Genomic DNA, 25,236 nt, shown 5'->3' on the forward strand with positions numbered 1-25,236 from the left:
ATGATGCTACATCTGTGCTAATTAAGGCAAAAGATGTGCAGCTGAGCAAATGGATGCCACAAGGCACCATCACAGATGTCTGAACAGAAAAAGTGAGGAGGGCTTGATAGAACAAAATCTGACTCCACACAGAAAGTCTCCCTCATTTTCTATTTCCTCTTTTGACCTTAGACGAACCATTCATATACTGAATAGCGAAATTAATTTACACCCATACCTAACATCTGCACTTAATTTCTGGAAGTCTTTGACTCTGCTTTCACTGGCCGCTCAGAGAGCATCCCCGCTGTACTTGGCAAAAGCCAACCTTTTATTAAAGAAAAAAAGAAAAGAAAAGGAAGTAGTGTGACATCCGGTCTCTTTCAGATTTAAACTTGATATAAAGCATGTTGCTTTAATTTGTTTTGGCAGAAAGATCTACAGAAAAGTGAGTGTTTCCTGATTTAAAAAGCTTTTTTTTTAATTTTTTTTTTGGAGGAGGAGGGGTTTAGGAGACTTTAAATAAGTACTTGACTATACTCCATGCCAATAAAGTGTTTCACAGCTTGATTTGGTATGATTTGAAAAACTTGTGCTTCCCACTGAAGCGTTATAAGATTTTATTTTATTTTTAGCAACTTAAAGATGTTACGTTGATTTATTTTCCTTGCACTAATCTGAATAAATCAGATTTTGTGATAGCAAATACACAATACAGTGTATTTTTTCTTTCAGTAATTTTAGTTTAATTTTATCTTGCTCTCCTTTTTGTTGCTATCCAAGTGCTTGCAAGCTGTTTCACATTGAGCTGCATAGGTCTTAAACCTTGTGTTGTCATTTGACAGCAGATTGCTATCAACCTTGAAAGTCCTTGAAAATGTCGATGAAGCTGCAGTTTTTTGCACATACAGTCAATAATCCTGTTCACCTTTAGTTTACTTTACTTAAGTCAGTTGAGATCAGTCAGTTGAGAGTGTCCTCTGTCTCAGAGTCCCCCTTTTGTGTTGTATTTCCCTTGGTTCCCCTCTCATTTCTGCTTTTTGCACACAGTCAAGTACCGAACCAAGTCCCCCGTGACAAAGTCGACCATCTCTATGGTAACGGTGTGCACTGTTAGTGTTCCTATGACACCTGAGCAGCTCCGTGGCCTTTAACGCGGGAAAATGGGACAGTGATTTGGTCATCTGGGGTTTCTCTAGTGCTGGCCAAGAGAATCAAAGATCCAAGAAATTCCAAAGCAGACAGATTTTTCCATCTCTTGCCTTTGTCTTCATGCTATTCTCAGAATGATTTAGGCATTTTTGTCAGATGTTATACACGTTTTTATATTTATACACTTTACTTTTACATCTGCACATAAACGTATCACTCATCACATTTTTTGATCTGCTCTTGGAAGTGACATTCCCTTTTATAGCCGGAGAACATCCATCTGTGTTCAAGATGCGTAATGTGTTTACGAAGGCGAGAATGTCCAGTCTCAAAAGTGGTATATTGTTTTATCCTAATCAAGAAAGCCGAATCCTTGTATAAACATTCAATTAGAGGCGACGGGGAATCCAGACACTGCAATTAAAAACCAGAGAAGACCGTTTTCAGCTGCACAACAGTCTAAAGAAAAGGAAAGAAAGCTAAACAACTCTTCCAGAAGCCAGTGAATGAAAAATGCTGAGCTTGTAGCAGTGACTTTCAGGCTGAAACCCAATTTACATGCTTAAACTAATTACTGAAAGAAGATACTGTTCTGCCATTTTAAAGTACATCGTTTTAAGATTTAATAAGCTAAAATGTCAGTATTTGGATGATATGACATCATAAGATTGTTTCCAAAGTATATAATGTAATTGATAACGGCAATTCAGAATTGGAAATTGGGATCATACTTAAAAACGGGTTTTGTGTGTTTTTTTTTTCCCTTAGCTCATGCAAAAATGCATAGATTTTGTTATTTTAAAATGTGAGACTATGCTATAGATGTGGGGGAAAGGTGTCTGTTAGTATTCTAAACCAGCATGAAAACACCCACTAGACCCTTACGGAGAGAGTAAGCCACCTGGGATTCAGTCAAATCAGCAGTTCCTAGTCACACGGCGTGCTGTTTTTGTACAACACTTTCTGTTTTTGGTTTTCTATTTTAAGTGTTGTGTTTTCAGTAAATTCAGTAAAATTCCGTTGAGTTCTTAAAAAGACGACTACGATGACATTTTCCCTTGAACTTTGTGTTTGTTGTCATGTTAAAGTCTTCACGTCTCCTTGTTGTGTGTAAAGTCAATGTAATCTCATTCAGGTTTCAGTTGTAAAATCCCATATGGGAAGCGCATAAACAATTCTATAAGTTTTGAAAAGTGTACAAGTTTTATATACATCGATGAGCCCAAAACATTATGACCACCTGCCTAATATGCTGTTGGTCCTCTCTGCCAAAACAGTGCCAACCTGCCGAGGCATGGACTCTACAAGACCCCTGAAGGTGTCCTGTGGTCTCTGGCATGAAGATGTTAGCAACAGATCCTTCAAATCCTGTAGGTTGTGAGGTGCTCAATTGGATTGAGATCTGGGGAATTTGGAGGCCAGAGCAACACCTTCAACTCTTCGTCATGTTCCTCAAACCATTCCTAAACAATGTGTGCATTGTGGCAGGGTGTGTTATCCTGCTGAAAAAGGCCACTTCCACCAGGGAACACCATTGTCATGAAGAGGTGTACGTGGTCTGCAACAATGTTTATGTAGGTCAAATTTACGTCCATGTGAATGGCCAGACCCTGGGTTTCCCAGCAGAACATTGCCCAGAGCGTCACACTCTCTCCAGTGGCTTATTGTCATCCCACAGAACATCCTGGTGCCATTACATTCCCAGGTTAACGGTACACACGTACACTGCCATATGTGTGATGTAAAAGACCAGGTGATCTTCTTCCACAGCTCCAAGGTCCAGTTCTGATGCTAGCATGCCCATTGTAGGGGCTTTCGATGGTGGACCGGGGTCATCATAGGCACTCCGATTGGTCTGCGGCTACGCAGCCCCATACGCAGCAGATTGTCATGCACTGTGTGTTGTGACACATTCCTCCCATAACCATCATTACAATTTCGTGAGACTTGAGCAACAGTAGTCCTTCTGTTGGCTCGGACCAGATGGGATGGCCTTTATTGCCTTCATGCATCGATGAGCCTTGGGCGCCCAACACTCTGTCCCTCTCTGTTGTGGTTTGTCCCTCCTTCTGACCACTTTTGGTAAATTCTCACCTCTGCCGTCCGGGAGCAACCCACAAGCCCTGTCGTTTCAGAGATACTCTGACCCAGTCGTTTTGCCCTTGCCAAAGTCTCTCAGGTCTTTACTCCTGCCCATTTCTGCTGCATTCAACACAATGACTACAAGAACTGATTGTTCACTAATCATCTAATCTACTCAGAACTTGACGTGTCGATTGTTAGGAAATTATCAGCATTTTTCGCTTCACCTGTGAGTGGTCATAATGTTTTGGCTCATTAGTAGTTAATAAATGAATAGCTGTACAAAATTCAAAGTAATATTGAAGTTCGAATGTGTGTTTTCTCCTATAATTGCACAGTGAAAGCACAATTTTCCCTTACATATTTCTTTCTTCATAATAGCTTAATGATATTTGCATGATAATGATATTCTATTAAATTAACCACTTTTACAGTATATGATTTTAAAGAAAAATGTGTTCAGATCTACTATTTCAATCATATCCATCTTGTAAGATTCTTACACAACTCTTTCATATGGGATAGGGACTCAATGTGCATCTGACCTATTGTTCGATTTAGTCACTCATTGTGTGTTTAATTGTTCCTGTTTGGTAAGCTAATGAGTTTTACTGTGCTAATCCTTAATTCTTTAATGGCTTCCTTTCTTTGTCTCCCTCTGGTTTCCTGACCATTTTTCCAACTTTACCTCACCCAGACCTATTGCTCTTAGTGTTAGCTGAGTTGGATGAGGAAATGCAGATGCTATTCTCAAAAATCTACAAAATCAGTGCAAATTATTTGTATTTTTTGCATGTGTAATCTGATCATCATCCCATATTGTACAAAAATACAATATTTCATACTTATAGCAGCACATTGTTATCTAGGTTGGGTACATAAATTGATTACATTGTACTGCAGTTTTGTATGGTATTTAAGATTACAGCGCTGTGTGTGTGTGTGTGAAATAAATATATATATATATATCAAAACCTTTCATCAAAGTTGTCCTAAAACCTTCTTCTTAGGACAACTTTGAACTTTTTTTAGGCCCTAAACCTTCTAGCTTATCTCCTTGGGAATTATTTTCCTAATGCCAAAACATGACAGATTTATTACTTCATTATTTAATTGCCTTACCAGCAAAAGGTAAGTTTTATAGTACAAGATGAGAAAACAAAATTGATCAATCTTGTAAAAATAGGAATCTACTGTTTAATATATGTATTTAATCTTTATCTTTCCTAGTTTTTGATAGTGTAAACTTTTAATTTTCATTTTCAAAATTGTTGTCTTATGTGTTTTTGTCTCTTTTTTTCCCCCCCGTTAGCGATCCATATGTCAAACTCTCCCTATATGTCGCTGATGAAAACCGAGAGCTTGCCTTAGTACAAACGAAAACCATCAAAAAGGTGAGTTTTAGTTGCACTCAGCAGCTGTGACATTTAGGTTTTAGTTTAATGTTTCTGAGAGATTTTAGGATGACTGAATGAGCTAAAAGCACTCAAAGTAATGAAGTGATGAGAGAAACAGGCGATTGTTCAAGATTTTAAAACCACTACCACTAGGAGGAGTACTTCCATAAACCGGTGGCAGTATTGCATGGGCTTTCATAGTTTTATCAGGCCTTGAATAATATGATACAACAGTATAATTTTAAGAATTCAGGACCATATGAATGTATGCAAACTACTCAAAATGAGATAACATTTTATTTGTGCTGTTATACTGTGAACTGGGGAAGAAAATATGCTTAATTGTCATGGAAACAATGTCAGTCTTTATGGGTTTTAAAATAAGCTTAATTTTCTTTATGTAAAACATACTTATCTTATTTCTTTCTGTTGATTGTGAGGTAAATTATTACCCAGGCATGTTACTGACAGGTTTCATGACATTCGCTGTCATAAAGTGCTTGTTGAGGAGGGTCAGAGATAATGGAGGAAATTTGTGTATGTACAGTGACGGTAATGGAGTACTAATTTATACTCCCCTGTTTATCGGTTTGTCCTTGGAATGCACACACAAGGAAATAAACAACGATGCCCAGAGAAGTCACTTACGATAACGTCACCAGAAATTAGCAATTGAAATGAGCCTTGGTGTAACATTCACAGACCTCTTTAAAGCAAAGTGCATGCTTTGTTTTGATGCAGATGTCTTATAAGCTGTGCAGTGCATTTGGTTGACTAACAGATAATGTGTTTTTAAGGGACGAATAAAATAGTTTTGATGAATATTGTTCTTTAGAAAATTTATTTTACAAATTTTGGCATGGTGAATCTTAAGGGGAAAAAAAATGTCCAGATTACATTTCACCCCAAAATCAAAAGAAATAAATATGACTTTGTTTAAAGGCAACAATAGATCAAATGTCTGTTGTTTAGTGATGCTTATTACTTTAATACAATTATAATTTTATTTAAATCAGCTTAATTTTACTTTACAATAAGTTTACATTTGTTAACATTAGTTAACAAGAACTAAAAATGAAAAATACCTCTAAAGCATTTATTAATCTTAATGTTAATTTCAACATATATTAATACATTATTAAAATCAAAAGTTGTATCTGTTAATATTATTTTATTATTAATTTATCCTGCATTAACATGAACTAACAATGAACTAACTAATGTTAACAAAGATTAATAAATACTTTAACAAATGTATTGCTCAATGCTAGTTAATGTTAGTTAATGCTTTATGATGATGATGATGATGATGATATGAGAATTGGGGGGGGAAATAATTAATTATCATTTATTTATTAAAAATGTCATTAAAATAATGTCAATAAAAAATAGGCTTAACTTTCTTTAAGCAAAATCAAATTTCTTTCTTTAGATTTTTGGGTGAAATATCTCACAGACATGTTCTTGACAGGTTTCTTTTAGACCACTGGATGAAAATTAAGAGTTTGGTCTTAGGCAGGCGATAAATCGACTTGGCAAGTCAGTCAGCATTTGGGTCCATTCAGTTCCATTAAGTCATTAATCAGAAAGTCCTTACTCCGGAGTCTCCTGTGCTGTGACTTGCAGACTTTTCAGGTTATTAATAGCTGACAATGCACCGCTGTGTGGAACTTAAGCCTCTTCGTTCCTCAGGACTCAGTGTTGACGGATGCTTTAGGCATCCTGCTTTGATAGACTAGTCTGGGAACTCAATGGCCTGTGGCACATAACAGCAGAACATCTTTTCTCATTGAACAAAGATGTATGTTTGTGACCAAATTTAATTTTAAAGTGTAAATATTAGGGATGCACCGATACCAGTATCGGTATCGGGCCCAATACCATGCTCGTGTACATGTACTCGTACTCGTAAAAATACCCCCGATACCAAAGACTGATACCTTGCGTGACGTAACTGACAGAATTTTCGGTGCACAGAGACACCGGCGGCAGCAGCAGAAACAATGTCAGCCTCAGGGGTGTGGAAATACTTCAAAATTAATGATGACAACACACACATTGCGAACTGCATGCTTTCAATCACAATTCGTTATCGATTAGTGAAGGCGGGATAGGCGGAATCGCACTGAATGACACAGACCAGAAGCGCTCTCTCTCGCATGCCAGCTCTCTTTCTTGCGCACGATCCCAGTTCTTTCTGATAGCGTGCGATCAGTTATCCTTGTGCCTGAATGGTCAAATGCACTCATAGTTGTCCATCGTGTGGATTATCTCACGTAAAAACAGTTGGTTATGGCTTAAGTCGACGTAAACATTTGGGTGAAAACAGGATATGTGTCAGTATCCATGGATTCGGTCTTAAAGGGACCGTAGCCTACATTTGTCATTAATGTTAATAAAACAACAAAATATGTTAAATAAATGTATACATGGTAAATAAATAAATTTCTTTTTATATAAAAACAAATATGTATATTGGTAATTATGCCCTTTGAAGGTTATTGGACACTGTGAAATTTTTGTTCTTTAAGTTTGTGATAAGCACATAAAAATTATTACTTTTTCATTAGAGTAATAATAAAGAAGCTGTCCTACATTCATTAGTCTCACTGTGTTGTGCTTGGAAAACTGCAACATCACCAAAAAAAAAAAAAAAGAAGAGAAGAGAGAGAAATTAATAAATGTATAGGCGTTGGTATCGGCGAGTACCAGAAAAAAAGTATCGGTACTCGTACTCGGTCCTTAAAAAAAAAAAGGTATCGGTGCATCCCTAGTAAATATACCAATTATGAAAAATTGAGGTTATACAATTTTACCTGAATGTAATTTGTATTAATCAAACATGTCTGGAAAACAAACATTAAATCAAATCCAAAATGTGGCTGAAAGAAAAAAAAAATAGTGATTTGACACTAAATGTACTGTATGTAAAATAGAGTTTTAGGAGGCATGCTCATTATTGAAAACTTTATTTTTTCCCCCTTATTTAGTTAGGTGCTTTGAGTTTACATCAGCATAGCTGGTGTGATCGCCGTTTAAACTATTTTTAACTACAAAACTAGGTTTACAATAGGCAATTACCTATTGAAAACTTTTAGACAAAGATAGATTAGAGTGAATTTGAGTTTCAGGCTATGACGAGATTAGTCTGTTAGTCAGGAAGTGACAACTGACTGCATAACCTTCAACAGACGTGGAGATGGATTGACTAGAGGCTGTTTGGCCAAGAATAAGAGGAAGTCAGCCTTGTCTAGGTTAAGCTTAAGGTGATGATTGGTTATCTATTCTGGAACGTGAGAGATGCAGACTATGAAGAAAGTGGAAATGGAGGGAGATTATAGGATCTAGAACTGAGTGTTGTCGGCATAACTGCTAAGAGAAACCATGTGGTTTGATAACAGAGCCACAGATAATGTCATCGGCCTGAATACAGAGCCCTGTGGGACTAGTAGTTGTGGGAACTGTAGAAAATGTAGAAAATGAACCTCTAGTTGACTTGATTTGGTTGTATTGCCAAGTAAGATAAAAACCAGGCAATCAGTTGACTGTCAGACACAGTCAGGAAGAATCAAATCGGAAGAGAGAGAATGCCCTGGTGATTTAGTCACTGCAAGGAGAGAGGATTTCAGTTAACCAGCATGACTTGCTGACTTTTACAATAAAAGAGACGTAAGATAATGAATCAGAGTTGGCGGGCTTATGTTGCTGACAATGAAAGACTGTTTGTTTCAGTGAGTCGATTCAAAACTCTAATGATTTGTTTAGTCATCACTCAAATATTCTAGGATGTCTCCTTGTGAACGTTTCGTATATTAAAAATGTTTTACTTAAAAATAAATGTAGTTAAATCGTAGTGTTGACTGTTTACTGTTATATTGATGCATATCAATAAAAAGTTTGTAAGAGAGAAACATGTAAGAGCATACTTTTTAGCCAGAGCTTCATTACTTTGTGTTCTTCCTGTATAATTTACACCTGGGTGTATTTCTACGCTTTAATAACCCAAAGTATTTTTACAAGCTTTGACACATGGATCACAGACCAATAAAACAGACGTATTTACAGCATCCTGCAAGTTTGTGTGTATGAATCATATCTGTTTACACGTATATGTATGTTTATGACCCGCCAATCAATGAGTTCTTGTGCAAATGTCATCTTAATTAAACTTTAAGTTTAAGACCACATTGAAAATAGAGAGAGATTTGAGAATCTGAGATCCCGGAAATAATAAGTAGTATTAGGATTGTTAATAACTGTAAAATGAATTTAAAATAGAAGTATTCAGTTGTCTCTATTCCTTATGCCTACATTTACGTTAAATCAATTAAGGTATTCCTCTAGGGACATTTAAATTAAACTGTCAATCAGTCTTCCATGTTGACTTAATGATTAAGTTCTTCTTCCACTTTACAAGGATCAATACCAGTCAAGGGCCGGTTCTCTCTCGCTTTCTCTCTCGCTTTCTCTCTCGCTTTCTCTCTCTCTCTCTCTCTCTCTCTCTCTCTCTCTCTCTCTCTCTCTCTCTCTCTCTCTCTCTCTCTCTCTCTCTCTCTCTCTCTCTCTCTCTCTCTCTCTCTCTCTCTCCTTCCCTCTCCCTCCCTCCCTCCTTCTATTTATCTTTCTCTGTAAGCGACCATAAAATATTTTATTCAGGAATAGTAAATATTAGCCAAGGTCTCCTGTTCTAAATTTCCTTTGTGTTGTAAATCTCATCAAGATAATGGCATACTTGTCACTGCTGTTAAATAACTAAATGAAATGATCCACTCCACATTCTTCAACATAACCATGATTTTTTTAGGTACTAACTTTCTGACTTAAATTTTTTACCAAACTGGTATCACGATTCAGAATTGAACTGAGAATGTCTTTTAAATTTCAGTTCAATTCCTGCATTTGAATTGAATTTAAAAGTATTAAACAGGATGTAGATTTGTAATGTGCTTTACAGTAGAATTAAATGTGAAATTCATTTAACTGATGTAGTTTTTTTTAAAACATTTTTTGTTGTACTTTTTGACATTAGCATTTCCAGAAATATTATATATTAATAATCAATACTAAATTATTATCATTTCTGTTATTACATTTTTAAAATACATTATATATATACAAAGTATCAGTGCTTCATTTCCCAGAAATAAATCAGAATCACAGAAATTGTTGACGCATAAATGAACATGTTTTTCTTTTTCAGACTCTCAATCCCAAATGGAATGAGGAATTCTATTTCAGAGTAAGTTGCTTTTTGTTTTGTTTTTTCTTTCTTTTTTTTTTTTTTGGTTGTCCCGCATAAGCCAAACCTGGTTCATCTAATTCATAAATTCACCTTCTGTGAAAACTAGAAAAAGTTTTGTACTGGAAGGCACCCTATTATAATTTTTATCTGCAATTGAATTTATTGAATCTTGACTCTGCCCAGTGCTATCAAGAAATCAGTGCTTTGTAATATATCTCGTAATGCACATCTGTTATTATACCTCATCTTTCGGCACCTCTACGATTGTAATAATCTATTATTAGAGGCAGCACATAAGTGTGTGACGTCGATGGCCGGTAATGTTGCTTGTACGTAAAACGATCTGAAGAGCTGCTTCATTTGGAAGTCCATTCACACAGACGTGATTTATAGGTGCTATTCTAAGCCCACAATAATGACCCCCCCCCCCCCCCCCCATTCATTAGAATACTTTACTCACATTTGCACCAGAACCAGGTTTGGCACTCCTGAATCTCACAAAACATGTCCGCCAATGAAATGGTTTTATATCTACATAGCAAATGCCTGCTTTAGATGGTTAGGTATCTTGCATGGGACTGAGAAATGTGTGGGTTTTTTTTTTTATTAGCCATTCTGTTTTCGGTTTATTAATTGAATTTCTTTGACAATGTTACACAAAAACATTGAATAACTTTGCATTCTCTCTTCTGTCATGTCTGCAGGTCTGCCCACAAAACCACAGGCTTCTTTTTGAGGTGTTTGATGAAAACCGCCTGGTAAGAATCACCTCCACCTGACAGTATCATGTCAGTCAGAATTGTAGCAGGCATATGACATTACTAGTCATAGGCGTAATTTGTGGGTGGGACGGGTGGCACATGTCCCCACCACTTTTTGCCAGGGTTGATATTGTCCCCACCACTTTTTGAAACATCTCGCAGCACAGATGTATACTAATACAAAAGAAACATCTCTAGTTTATTAACAATTCATTCATTTGTGTTAAATAATAGGCGATCTAATGCTGGGATGTGTCGTTTTTTGAAATCACGTTGAGTGCTCGTTGCCGCTGTTATCAGTGGCGCAACAGTTTTCTCTTTGCGCTCGTGTACAGTGCGCAGTCTTCACACGGACGAGCGCTTCAGTCTATCGATGTTGCGGCTGCAGACTCTATTCGTTCCGGTGAAATCACAAACAAAATGCACATAAACGTGTCTCTGCTCTTGATAAACAATCACTGATGAACATCTTTGGTTTTAATGAAAAAAAAATAAAAATAAATAACACGAGGGCGGATTAGAACTGAGAACCTCTGGCATGCGGAACAAAAGTTCTACCTCTAGTCCATCAGGACAATCTAATGCTAGATGCGGATTTACGTATTTACTGACTAATGTAAATATTTTCGAGACTAACTATATATTGTATTATAGTAGATGTAAGGACAAAACTATCATATTAAACATGAGGTCTATGTCAATAAATTTTGTGCATTTATTATTATAATGATACACACACATTTCCGACACACACATTCCTGTCCCACCCACTTTTTAAAACAAAGTTACGCCACTGTTACTAGTCCTATTTTTGTTATGTTTAATCACTAATGGCAGCATGATCGCTCCTTCTCTTAAATGTGTGATATATTGGGACCTAGTGGTGTGATTCAGTAATTTGTTACCACTTTTTAGCTCTGCTCCAAAATCTAGTGAATTGCCTAATTTCTACATTACTGACTACAAAGTTTTTGATAATCGAGTCACAACTTCTACAATGAATGTATGCAAATTTAAATCTGATTTAGATGTAGTAATGTCTAGCAATGTGAATTCAGGACTAAATTCACCAGTAAAATAAGATTTTGAAATGCTTATGACAGATGTCATTGTCTTCAAATCACCGATTGGCTGCCGAATGGCATTTTTTAAATGTATTTATTTATTTATTTATTTTAAAGTTGAGCATTTCTTTTGACAACTTTTTGACATTCTCACTGCTTGCTCCTCTATGCTTTCAATGCCACAATCCCCCACGCAAGTTTTGAGAATAGAAAACACTCGCTTATGTCGCCAGTGTACCTGTACTAAAATCGTCATAGTACATTGAAAATGACTTATTTGGTACGCCTTACATTGGCAGCAACTCGCGCAAATAGCGCAGAAGACTTCCAATAGATTCCAATAGAGTTGGATGCTAGAATGTTGCTAAGCTAAAAACACAATACTTTAAAATTACATGACAATCACAAATAGTTAAAATAGAAGATTAAATCAAGCCATTTTTAACATTATCTTTTCATATTGAATGTAATATAACTGTATTTATAATCAATTTCTTTTGACTTTTCAGTGAATGAAACAGTGCTGCCTTAGCCTTTAGTGACTAAAGAAGGCAACATAATGTTGCAGCCTACCTTTTGAGAGCCTTGAGCACCTGTGATGCCTTAAAATGCCAATTTATGCAGTCTAGGTAGGCAGCTCACTGGGGTTTGGAAAAGAGCTTGTGTGTTCTCTGGTGTTCCAGTTTTCACTTTTTCTCCTAATAACAAAAAATTTAGTCTGAAAATAGCTTGCACCTCTCAAATGTTCCTCTGAAACAATCATTAGAACGGTCTAAAAAATGACTGCAGAGAAGTTGTTTTTTTATCATTTTGTGGCACAGAAAATCTTGGAGCTTTAGTTGTTTGACCTGCACTGAAAGATACATCAATTAATATTGTATCTATTAATTGTGTGACAAAAGAAATTCCACTGTTATGCAACTGTTGTCAGTGCTAAACCATTCATTAGTGTCCCCATAGCAACGATACTCAGTTGCTTTGCTTGGTATGCAGTTACCTACATTTTGCTCTTGTACAAAACCACTTTTTTTTCTAATGGGAAGATAATGTGAAAAAAGAACCAGTTTAGTGTTAAACAAACATTTCTTGTTCTAGAAACATTTTTTTTTTGTCATGCTGGTTGAAAGTCTCTTCATATCCTTATAGCAATCACTAAGTTAAGTGGTCTAAATGTATTTAGATGTGTATATATCGTCTGTGGAAGGCATAGGACCATAAAATGTTTGTCCAGTTCAATGATATGATGTCCTACCTGCCTGTCAACGTATGTATTTTCATATCTCCACACACCCTGCTTGTGCAGACTTCACGTCATCAGCCCATTTCATGCTATGCAGAGTACAGGCAGACGTCAGTCACGAGCACCACAGACAAAACAGCAGTCATATTTTACAGTACCTCCTGAACCAAAACAATGAGCTTATGCTGCTTCCACGCCATAACTACTGTAATTTGGAAGAGATGGAAACCCGTGGTTTTACACTTGGAGGGGTTCGTGAATTATATTTTTGTTTCAATGTCAAAACTATCAACACCAAAATTAATCTGCAGCAGTCAGGTGGTACAGGTCATTGCTCTTTAAGTTGTTTATGTTCGATATTATTGTAATGTTATGTGCTTTGAGACATGAGGTAATTTAACGCCGTCTTTCGTGACGCTTTTGTTTGCTACCTGCTGTACATGTGTTTTGAAGGAGGTGTGGCTTTGGAGATGCTTTGAAGGGAGGGTGGGATCTCATGCTTTCAAAGCTAGCTCACTATTGCTAGCCTCTCCAAAAACTGCCTACCCTACCTTTAATTTTAAAAATCCAATTGACCACAGTTTTTCTCTAGGAACATTTTTGTGCCAATTCTTCACAAAGATTGTTGTATTGTCTGAATTTATCATAATCTCTCAAAACATGGTCTATACTAATTGTTAATGGATTGTAAATTACAGTCATGTACTGTACATGTAACAAACAAAGTAGATTTAAATCATTTAAAAAAAAAAGTAAAATCTTTTGTTGTGCTTTAAAATACACTTATTTTTGATGCGCTGAGTAATGTACTAAAGCACATGTAAGGTCTTTGATTATAATTTTAACTGTAGTGTATCATTTTGATTTTTTTCATTTTGATTACAACAACTTCATCATTACAAATGTGTAACTACAAATTTATTTAAATATATGACATACAAGTTTCAGTGAAATATATTTTAGGCATTTTGCGCTGTTTACAGTGCAGCTGCATCTTTTAAACCAGTGATTCTCAACTGGTGGGTTGCAGCCCACAAATGGGTCACAATAAGGTTGGAAACAGCAAGTGAAAAAATGCTAAAAGCAAATAAAAAGGCTTATTAAAGGGTTAGTTCACCCAAAAATGAAAATTCTGTCATTTATTACTCACCCTCATGTCGTTCCACACCCGTAAGACCTTCGTTAATCTTCGGAACATAAATTAAGATATTTTTGTTGAAATCCGATGGCTCAGTGAGGCCTCCATAGCCAGCAATGACATTTCGTCTCTCAAAATCCATTAATGTACTAAAAACATATTTAAATCAGTTCATGTGAGTACAGTGGTTCAATATCAATATTATAAAGTGACGAGAATATTTTTGGTGAGCCAAAAAAAAACAAAATAATGACTTATATAGTGATGGCCGATTTCAAAATACTGCTTCAGGAGGCTTCGGAGCGTTATGAATCAGCATTATGAAATCGGCCATCACGGGTGTGGAACGGCATGAGGGTGAGTAATAAATGACATTAAATTCATTTTTGGGTGAACTAACCCTTTAACTTGCATGTTAACTTAACATGGACTGTTTTGGTATTGTAATGATGTCCAGTGTAGAATCTGAGGCCTAAAGCAAAACCATTTGAGAACCACTGAGTGCATTTTATAGCTCTGGATCTGAAGTACAGCTGATGACTGTCAGTTAATGCCAGTAAGTATAGTGTTTGGTTTGTGACTAGGCAGTGGGATTGTTGTCTGTGCTAACTCTGTGATGGATGTGTTGTGTGTGCGCATGAGTTGTTGCAGTCTGCAGGGAAAAGGTTGTTGTTTCTCCTGTGTGATGGGTTTTGGCTGAGTTTCAGTGCAGAGCTGAGCAGAATCTGAGCGTCTTCCTTATATGTCTGAAGGAGCACATGGATGGTGTCCCACTGACTGAACACAGATTTAATGAATGATTTTCATGCTTTCTCATGTACGTTCTCTCTCTGTCTATTTCAACTGCTCTGTTATCTCTTTATTTTCTTCCCTGTCTTCTCATCAGTAACCCTGTATTTCTTTGCTGTTGTTTTCCCAGTTTCTCATTTTCTTACCCTCTCTCCTGCTTTTTCAGTGAGGGTGGCTCTGTCATTCCGCTTTCTTTTGTGCAAAGCATTTTGTATCTTCAAACCGTTTAACAGCTAGCTGTAATGAGCTCTCAGCATGGTGGTTCCCAAGTTCCAGTTTCAATCGGTTCATATTTTCCTGTGGTCCGAGCAAGACAGTTGAGATAATGGCTTCTTTTTATAGTTAAGATGTAGATCAATTGGTTGTTCACATCAATTTATAGCAATTTTTGTAGATTTTTTTTTTTTTTTTTTTTTTTTTTTTTAAGGACATTTTTCTTCCTTACGCAAACCGCTGTCATGGAGACACATAACCATCCCAGAGTCGTGTGGGTGAGCGAATGTGCTTCTTGAAAACAGGCCAGTTCAAATCACCCATTTTGCATCATTCAGCCAAATGTTTGCTGTTTAGGCTTATGTAATGTTTCAGTTTTTAAAAAATGTTTTTTATATTAGCTAAGTAAATACTATGGAAAGTCATTGTATGTGTAGGTAGCACTTTAGAAGCCCTCTGTTGTAATTCCCAGAATGCTTGGTGCTGTGAAACTAATGCTTACGCCACAGTGTCTCCGTTCTTTGTTCACAGCTCAGCCACTGCAGGGCATGTGTGCCCTCCAAAACAATAGCCCCTTTAGAGAGCGCCCACTCATTCACAATCAAGGCCTTTCTTTCAGTCAGAGTCTGTCTCGCTCACTCCATCCAATAAGATGCTGCACTGACTTCATGTTTTATGTTGGGCTGGTGTTGCTGCACAGACACACTCTAAAGGGTGTTTACATCAGTATTATGATTTCTGTATAGCGGACGATAAAACAAGTGAAAAAATTCCAGAGACTTCAGAATATCATAGACTTAAAGGTTGGCTGTTTTGCTAAGCAACTTTTTACTAAAGTTTTGCTTGGGTGAAGCGCAACTCACATTTTCCTCACAAAATTTAACAATGTTACTTATTGTTTGGCTAATTTTTCATTATTGTTAATTGTCTAATTTGAATTACATAGATGCTGTTGGCCTATATTCCATTCCAAATTGATTGATATTTGCATATCTGTTAGCGGAGGGTTCTGAACACTGATCTAAAGATTCAGATTTTTTTTTTTTGGATTGTGTTTGTGGTGCAAAAGCAAATGCCAGCATGAAAACTTTTTTTTTTTTTTTTTTTTTTTTTTTTTTTTTTTACCCCAAACAGATTTTATGAAGCATTTAGCACAAGCTTGTGGCTTATATAAATTTAAATATGACTGTCAGTAGTTAGTGATTGAGCATATTTACAGAAATTCCAGAAAAGAAAAAACACATTTTATAATTATTTTGTTTTCCAGATTACCCACAATTTAAGACGGTTTTTAAGCTGTAAAAAGTAAAGTAAATTGCTTTTTTTTCTTTTGTTTTAGAAGTGTTCATGATTGTAGATTTATTCCCCCTCTATTTTTAATGAAATGGCCCCTGGGCTGCATCCTGAATCATTGTCACTGTGTTGAAAGAGAGTGACTGTCTTGTGGTTTAAAACTTCCCTTTGAGTATTTTTTTTTTAATGCAGATGGAACATTTCAGCTATGCCAGCCCTTAAGAAGCTTGATGGGAAATATTGCATGTCTATACAGAGGCCCCAACATAAAAAGCTCTAGTATTTCTCCAGCAAATGTACATTTCTTTGGTATTTCTTAGAGAATGTCTGTAATGATAGTGGCAAACCTCTAATACTATCTTCTGTTTACCCATATAGGACTGATTGATGAGGTATTGTGTGCCTTGTTTTTGTGTTTGATAATTTTTGGGAGTAGGGATAAATTCTTTTACCAGCTTCAGATGTGGGTCACACCATGTCCTAACTTGGCTTGGCCCAGTGTGCCCTGTGTGTGGGATGAGCACAAAGAATTGTGAGCTTGTGGAGAGTGTTTCCTGAGTCAGCTGTGATCCCTCTCTTTCTCATTCCACCCCCGGCGGTCTAGTTCCTTCTGACAGATCAGTAGCAGCTGAGAGAGTTCTGTTTGGGTCTAACTGGGAACTGGGGGTGGGTTCCATCTGGATCATGTGACTTTGGCTCCCCTACCCTCACCTTTGCTTGCAAGAGCACCAGGCGTCCTTATCCAATCACGCCTGGAATGCAGCTTGCCACTTGGGCTATTTCTGCTGTCTGTCGCTATCGAACTGCAGCTCGAACACTTTGACACATGGGATGTTTTTTTTTTTCTTTTTCCCGTCTCCCGTTCTTTCCAGATCCCTCTCTCTCTCTGCCTGAAGCTTGTGGGTTGAACTTTTAAGCTCCCTGGCAGCGCTTCACTGGTAGCTGTGAAACGAAACGCAGCCTCTGTCTGTGAGTAAGGGAAAGAGAGAGAAAGAAAGGAAAGAGGGTGGATGAGCAAGACAGAGAGGGAGAGCAAAAAGGGGATCAGACACACTGAACAGTGGGTGAGACAGATCCAGGAAGAGCTGGTCAGAGACAGATCAAGGAGGACAGGAGAATGTCTCACCGGCTTCGGTTATATTTTGGATCTGGACGCAGTAACACTGCACCAGAATTGGAGGAGCTGAATGGGACCGTGGAAGACAGAGATGAGAGAGGCTACAGTGGCGCAGGGGCCATGATGTTCCATGCGCAGCCGCGAAACGGAGGACTTGCTGAAATCCCAGAGTTGGGTTCAGTTGATGTTTCAGATGCCTCTCTAAAGCGAAGCTCTTCCATGTTCATCCCACAGCTCCAGGGTCAAACTGAACCACGGACGACCAAGAGCACCTCTGTCCAGATATCTCTACAACGCTCAAATGCAACTCAAGAAGATACATTGCCCTTTGATCCTCCTCCAGGGTACCCTCAGGATCCAGCTCCAGCCTACACTGAGCCTGGTGAAAGTTGGCACTTACCTCCACCTCCAGCTTACCATAGAGAAGAAACCACATACTGCCAGAATGTGGAACAAAGTCAACCAGGTACTGAGCCCATCCAACCTAAGAGGCAAGTCTTTTGTGTCCGGCCATGTGATGGACAAAATGGTTATGCTAGTTTGGGTGTACCCAATGGAAGTCCTCAAGGGATTACCATTGGAGGTTTCAGTATTCAGAGAAGATCCGCAGATGGCTCAGATGTCCAGCAGTTTAGGATCACGCCATACAGCGAGGATGGACAGAATGGCCACCGTTGGTCTGTCCAGCAAAGCTCAGACAGAGGTCCTGGCATGCAAAGACTCGTCTTCCAGCTTCAACAGGACCAAGGACGGCACCCAAGCCCTACTTCTCAGGCTGACACGAGTGATTTAGGCATCACAGGTTCTAAAGGCAGCCGCTTGGTGCGGTATCCTAGGATCCGACTTGAGAGGAGCGCTTCACAGCCGTTGCAATTCAGAGGAGCTCCTTCACGCCTCGGATCCATGCCAAACCTTCATGCCCCGATCTCAGAAATGGAGACTGAAAGTGAGATTGTTGAGAACAGAGCTCAAGGCTGCACATTCAAAATTAGGAAGGAACAGAACTCGCGACAGCCCAAGTTTAAGATCTATTTCAGCCAGGGAGGCGAGCACAGCCCCATTCTTGCACGGGATATTAGCTTTGGAAAGGCGCCTACCTGCAGCAGTCCACAGGTAATTACAGCCGAGGGTCTAAAGTTGAGCTGAATATAAAGTGCTTAATCATTTTTATGTTTGAGGCCTGCTTTATTAACAAGCCATTGTTTAGTTACCCAAAGTATGCAGTTGGGTGTAGACCTCTCAAAGTGTGTTTTAGTAGTTTGTAAGTGGCTAGAGAATGGGAAAAACAGATGAAAGAAGAGCTAGCAGGATTTTGGTCAAGGAAAGAGGAGGTGGGTTCAGCAATGACTTACCCACATTCTGGGAAGTGAAAATTCCACGAAAATGGGGGCCAGGAGCAAGACGTAACCACACTGTCTTTGCTTTCCCAACAAGTATACAAATACCTATACTCAATATGATATTCAGAAGTGGAAAATATAGAAGCTGGAAGCATTTTCAGATGTAGCTTCATTCATAGGGGCATGTCCACTTGTCTTTTTCCCCTCTCTTGAAGAGGAGCCTGTTCTATCTTTAGTCCTGTGTCAAGTGTTGTTGTTGGTTTTGAAAGCGGCCTTTCTCCTTTGGCCTGGGTCACCGTTCATCTCTTGTAACAGCTGTTCTGTGATGATTAAGGTCTAATATATAGTTACACATACTGCTTTTCTTAGTATCAGTAACTTTTTAAAACAAAGATTTTACAGCACTGTGCTAAAGTATTATTGTAGAAAAACATAGAAAATCTCCATGCGTAATAGTTATATTAAACTCAAGGCTTTGTTTTGAGTTCCTCACGTCTTAAGCATTTGCTTTTTCCAATGGTCCTCCTGGTTCTTTTTATATTTGCCTCAAGTAATTAGTTATCTTTACATGTTTCCGTTGAGTTTAGGGGATTTGAAAGCCCCTTCAGTGATTCATTCCTGCTCATGTAAGATACCAATTCATCAGAGCAGTGCTGACACTCTTTAAGTGTGTGGCATTCATCAATTTGTCACCAGCCATTACTAGTACTAAAACTAGTATTCATCATGTGCAGAACTCATACTGCATAACAGTATCTTTCTGATGGAATATGGAAATTGAGACTTCAGTTTCACAGCGATCACATTTGCAAATGGAAGGTCTGGAATCTCTGAGATGTCTACATTCTAGAACCTTCCGATTCTGCAATCAGGAATGTCACACACACATACCTTCCCCAATTTCCGTGGCAGCTAACGGCAGCATATGTATTTCCAGTACCTGCTCAAAAGGCTTTACGGGAAATGAGTCAGTCAAGGAGCTAAATGTTCCACCAGCAGAGTTCATCAACTATAGTGAACTTCTCTCACACAGATCTGTTTACTTCTTGCTGTCATGACTGATCTTTTGAATGCCTCAAGCATATATTTGTGATGTACTGTATCTTATAATATTTGCTGTATTATCTCTGAAGATAAGGCTTGTAATACATCATACCTATAGAGTTCTCATTTACAAAGAATATTGACTTGTACAATACAGCTCTGTATCAATACTACTTTTTAATAAGATGCCTTGTAGAACATACCATATTCAATAGATTTCACATAACTATATCAAATTTCAGTCGTCACTTATTGCATTTGTTCCCTGTGGGGTGCATGGATTTTCCGTAGACTTGCCAGTGCTCTCAGGTTAATACTTGTGACTGTTTGCCATCTCACAAGTTTTAGCAAGCATGATGAGGGGGTGTGGGGGAAGATCACACTTAAGTCTGCTGTGGCAGCATTCTTGCAGAACTCAAGATTTAGAGCTTTAAAATGCCTGTGTGTGCTTAGAAGTAAGAGAACAATTTGAGAGAATGAAAATGAGATTTAATGAAAGAGTCAAGCTCTGTCAGCATTTTCTATTGCTGTGGTACCTTACTGTTGTGGCTTGGACAGGAACCCTGTTGCTAAATTTGTGGGGGCTACAGTCTTATTTTAGCATTTCCGAGCGTTGCGGATCATTTGTCGGATGTTTTTTCTCAGGTCTTGTTGTCCTAACCCCTGACCCTAACCTTTGCAGTCCTTAGCTACATGAACTACAGCTTACAAATTAATAGGCTCCTTTTGATCTCTTATTTGGTTTGACAAATTTCCCCTCCACTTTTTGTGTGACTCTTTTTAAACAAGGCCTCTTGGCTCAAGGCCTCCTGCTGTCTTGATTTCTGCTTGTTTCCTCTGTTTCTGCACTTTTCAGCCTTTTTAACAGCTCGAGTCATCTGCTAACTCAGCTCCGTAAAGGACGATGACTAAGCAAATATTTATTTTTAACACTCAGACCATTGTCTGAGAACAGGGTTTTCAGGGTCATAAAGACATGATATCTTAATGGTCTCAAAGTTACTGCGAAGTTAAAAGACATCAGTTAAATCATTTTTACTTCTTTAAAGCATCACTTTTATTGCAGTAGGGTAGGAAAATAGTTTCCTTAGTGACCGCAATCTTTGTCAAGACACAATGGACGCTATTCTTCTGCAATGTGACCTTTAAGACTCAACTAGCTTATTATATTTCTTAGGTCATTCCTTCATACCTTTTGGGGTTAATTAATTGCTTTATTTTGCTTCTGTTTGTGATTCACAACTTCTGTTGGTGGCTTGGTGGCTGTAACCCCATTTGACTCAGAAATACTTAACATTTAATCAGAGGAATGTCTCGGACATGGTGGGGGTTTCATTATGAATAGGGGCTTGAGAATGTATTTGTGGTCTTGTTTTTCACTCACCACCACAAATAGTGACTCATACTTAACCTTTCCACAATAAATGAGCGCTGTTGTCCGAAAGCTACACCCATTCTGCTGCTCTGATGCTGACTAACTGGGTGTCTTTTATTTTATTTTATTATTTTATCTTTATTTTATTTTATTTATATTTCTCTGCTCAGCTGTTTATCAAGAGGTTTTTTATTTTCTTTTTGGACTGTTTTTCTGTGTGCATGTAGTAGTTTGACCAGTTTTGAGATGTCGCTAAAGATCTCAGATTTAATTCCTGCTGCCGGAGTGTGTCATTGTTTGATTGTGCCATTGGTATTGGACAACGTTCTCCCAAATGTGATTCCTGTTAACTACACCCGTGTGTATTTAAATAATTTTACTGTGTAGCATTATTGTCATTTTCAATATGAAGCATATTCATGGCGATTCGTTTTTACAGATACATTCAGTGCCCTAAACTGTGCACCCCAGATTGCGAGTATGTGCGATGCTCGTCCTTGTTGTCTTAATAAGTTTATTCCACACACAGGGTCACATTGGTCTTGATCGGTTCAAGAATGGGCATTTCAACCATGGTCAGGTAATCTACTGGTCTACCCTGACTCAACTACCTGACAATCTCACAGTTTGGCTTATTGGAATTGGTGGGTGGACTGAAGGCTTGTGATTGGCGGTTCATACATTAATACACTTCTTACATTTGACCCTTACTCATTGCTTATCTACTGCTCCTCACTGGGTTGGTTGTCAGGTTTTTCCCTTTTAAAGTGACACCTTCGAAATTAACACTGCCCTTATTACTGTATTTCCTTTCACTCTCTCTCTTTCTCATACATACACTTTCATTCATTCTTGGGTTTTACAGATATGTATTTATCCTCATCTTTGTGGTTTTTCTTGCCAAGTCCTGCTGAAGTCAGTCACTGCCAAAACTACTATTTCTATTATTTTAATTTAATCTCTTCCTCTCTTGTTTTTTCTCTTTCACATACAGACCAGAGATGACTTCCTCGGGCAGGTGGATGTGCCTCTTACCCATTTACCAGTAAGTTCATGTGCTTTTGTGACATTCAAGTAGTTATCTGGTTTGCTATTCTAGTTTCAGAACAATTTTTAGCTCTGGACTAAAAGGATAAGAGATGGGATTTATTGAGGGTCACATGACTGCAATTAAGCAACTCAAAATGTTGGAGCTCATATCCCTGTACGGAGTGGAAAGGAAATTGCTTGGAATGTAAACACACAGGCTGCTTCTGAGAGGGCTATCCCAACTAAAAAAATCACTCTGCCAAAAATGGGACGCGCTTTCAGGGTGGCCCAGTTTAGCCCCTACCACAGCGTTATTCAGTGTAATAATGTAATGATGTTTGGTCAGTGCAGCATATTGATTTTTGATACCACGAGGAAAGCTGCCGTATATAAATTCTCATAATTTTTTGATAATTTCAGTAATTTTGTTGCAATAACTTGCACACAGCACAGGGAAGTTTTATTTGAAACTTTGAATTTGCAAAAAAAAGAGACAAGTAAACAGCCAGTAATAAAATAAGAACAAATAAGCAAATTGCAAACGATAGCACAAACAAATAAACAATAGAATAAAAAGACCAATGAAATAAAAATTGAGACAAATGAGATAAAAAGTGTTTGGGTAAGAAATACTACAGAAAATAATCAAATGTAAAATTACACTGAATAGACTTAAAAGTAAAAATTAAATATGGATTAATGCTTACAATTAAAGTTACAAAAGTTATTCAGTCAAGAGCAAAGAGTGACTATAATTTGTTCATTAACATGACAGTCAGCAGCAGGTAGATTAGGCTGCTGTCATTTAGAGCTTATGCACAGTTCCAATATACTGTTACACAACGCTTTCTTTCTTAACTATTTACGTTCCAAAACTGTACCTGTGTGTTTACCTGAATACTCGCATTTTGACATAATTTTGTGTGTATTTGACCATTCAAGCACAATTAGCCATGAAAAAACTTTAGTAAAGTTTGGTACTCGCGACCACGAGCTGTTTGAGAGGCGGCAAAAGAACAAATGAAATAAACAGTGTTTTATGTTTTTCTAACAGTAAATTTAAATATTATTAATCTTTGTTACAGCAACAAAAGTGATTTTCTTTTTGTAGTTTGTTGTTTAACAGTAACGACACAGACAGCAGCAGAAATATTAGGCTGCTGTCACTTTAAGACCGAATGCATGGATCCAGTATAATGATATGCATCCTTTTTCTTTCTCAATCTTTCTTTCACATAAGCAACTGTGTTTACGTGGATACTCGCCGAGTTGGGCATTTTGACTGTAAAAGTACAGAATTAGATTTTCGCATTCTGTGTGCGTGGCTCAGTGTGTGCGCAAAGAAAACAGCGCTCAAGTTCTGAATTGAGTTCTCTTTCGCATCATCTTGCACTCAAATGGTTTAAAATCGCTTGAATGGTTAAACTGAAAAGACCTAAAACACGTGCAAATGATAAACTTTCCCTCTATGATGGTTAAACTTTGCAATTAATCCAAGAATCACCTACGTTTTGAACCAGGGTGTCTGGTCCTTTAGGATAAACTACGATCCCTATACTTGACATCACATATCCTGCGATGTGACTGTCGATGATGAAACGATATATTGTGCAGTCCTAATTTCAGTATCAATTCATATCATAATTTTCACTTTCGATCTTCTAGCAGTGCTTCTCAAATTGTGGTACCTTGGAACTGAAATTGAATTTACAGTCCTAAAATTGACACTGAAGACTAGAGTAATGATGCTGAAATCACAGGAATAAATTACATTTTAAAATATTTAAAATATATTAAATTAGCACAGCCTTTCATATCTTTTTGCTTCAAAACAGTCCAAACAACACGGCATCTCAAAGACAGGTGTTGGCAAGCTTTGTGCTTGATAAAGTTATTGTTTTTCAAAATGGCATTTTGTTCCAGGTAACTTTTGAGCAAGAGATAGTTTTCTTGCAGTGTACATTTAAGAAAAGAACAGGAATGGAACAACTCTTGTTTTTGTTTAAAAGTATTTCCAGTGGCTAAGTGAGATTTCTGTGCTGGATTGCATATTTAGACTCGCACACAAATTCTGGTCTGTTTTCCTTGTGGCCGCCTACATATCTACTGTTCACTTCTGCGTGGTTGCAGTCCAGACCACTCACTCCTTTTCTGCCTGCTCTTATTGCTGAATATTTAAAAGTGGTTTCCTATACTTGGATCAGACATGTATAGATGGATATATATTTCCTTGGAGTGTTTATTTATTACTATACCTTGCAGATTTTTGTTTTTACTGGTTTTGAAGTCAGAATGCACTTCACCTCCAGTTTGATCTAGACTTGCCAAACAGGAAAGCTCTCCCGTTTTCCTTCAGGGCCTCCAATCTTTCCTCACATAGTTTTGGTTTCGGGCACTGGCAGAGGTGCCAATTCCATCAATTTCCATCAGATTGTAGCCACTAATGACCAGCCATGAATATCCAACCTGTGGGCAGTTTAAATGTAACAGGAGAACAGTGTTGCATAAGACAGCTGGACGTCACCCAAGGGTCTATATCCCCCGTTCCCCAACCTCAACCAAGCTGGGACTGTTATATATGAATGCTTTGTGAGATTGCACTGAGATTAGCCCAGATTTGAAGCATGTTTGTTTATTTTATGTGTTTTTTGTATAGACGGAGGACCCTGCAATGGAGCGGCCGTACACGTTTAAAGACTTTCTCCTGCGTCCAAGAAGGTCAGTGGTTATGCAGATTTCACAAACACAGTACAAGAACATTAGTGGTTATATTTTTAGTTACAACAGTGTGATGTGTTAGTTTTGCACTTATTGACAAGACTGGATGTTTGCTTTGATACAGCATATTTGACATTTTGTACAATTTTTCTTTCAGAACAAAATGTGCAACTACCAGTCTAACAACAACAAATCCCTTTAATGCTTTGTGGCTATAGTTACAGTCATAGATTTTGCATGGGAACAATGCTTGTGGACTGCAC

At 37.8% G+C, this 25,236-nt stretch overlaps 1 protein-coding gene across 18 annotated transcripts in view; it reads left to right on the plus strand.

Annotated features, from left to right (window-relative positions):
* Window positions 1-25,236, plus strand: part of LOC127524832 (E3 ubiquitin-protein ligase NEDD4-like) — an 83,462-nt gene that overhangs the window by 22,087 nt on the left and 36,139 nt on the right. For 4 of the 18 annotated variants that reach the window (XM_051916802.1, XM_051916804.1, XM_051916803.1 and 1 more), the window contains exons 3-7: window positions 4,526-4,607; window positions 9,811-9,849; window positions 10,557-10,610; window positions 22,221-22,271; window positions 24,912-24,973. In XM_051916802.1, the coding sequence (XP_051772762.1) occupies window positions 4,526-4,607; window positions 9,811-9,849; window positions 10,557-10,610; window positions 22,221-22,271; window positions 24,912-24,973 (288 nt within the window). Of the gene's footprint in view, window positions 1-4,525; window positions 4,608-9,810; window positions 9,850-10,556; window positions 10,611-17,048; window positions 18,581-21,755; window positions 21,807-22,220; window positions 22,272-24,911; window positions 24,974-25,236 lie in introns of those variants that run through there. The other 14 variants (XM_051916801.1, XM_051916799.1, XM_051916798.1 and 11 more) reach the window with 14 other exon arrangements.

This window comes from Ctenopharyngodon idella, chromosome 13 (assembly GCF_019924925.1).
Source record: "Ctenopharyngodon idella isolate HZGC_01 chromosome 13, HZGC01, whole genome shotgun sequence".
Classification (NCBI taxonomy): Eukaryota; Metazoa; Chordata; class Actinopteri; order Cypriniformes; family Xenocyprididae; genus Ctenopharyngodon; species Ctenopharyngodon idella.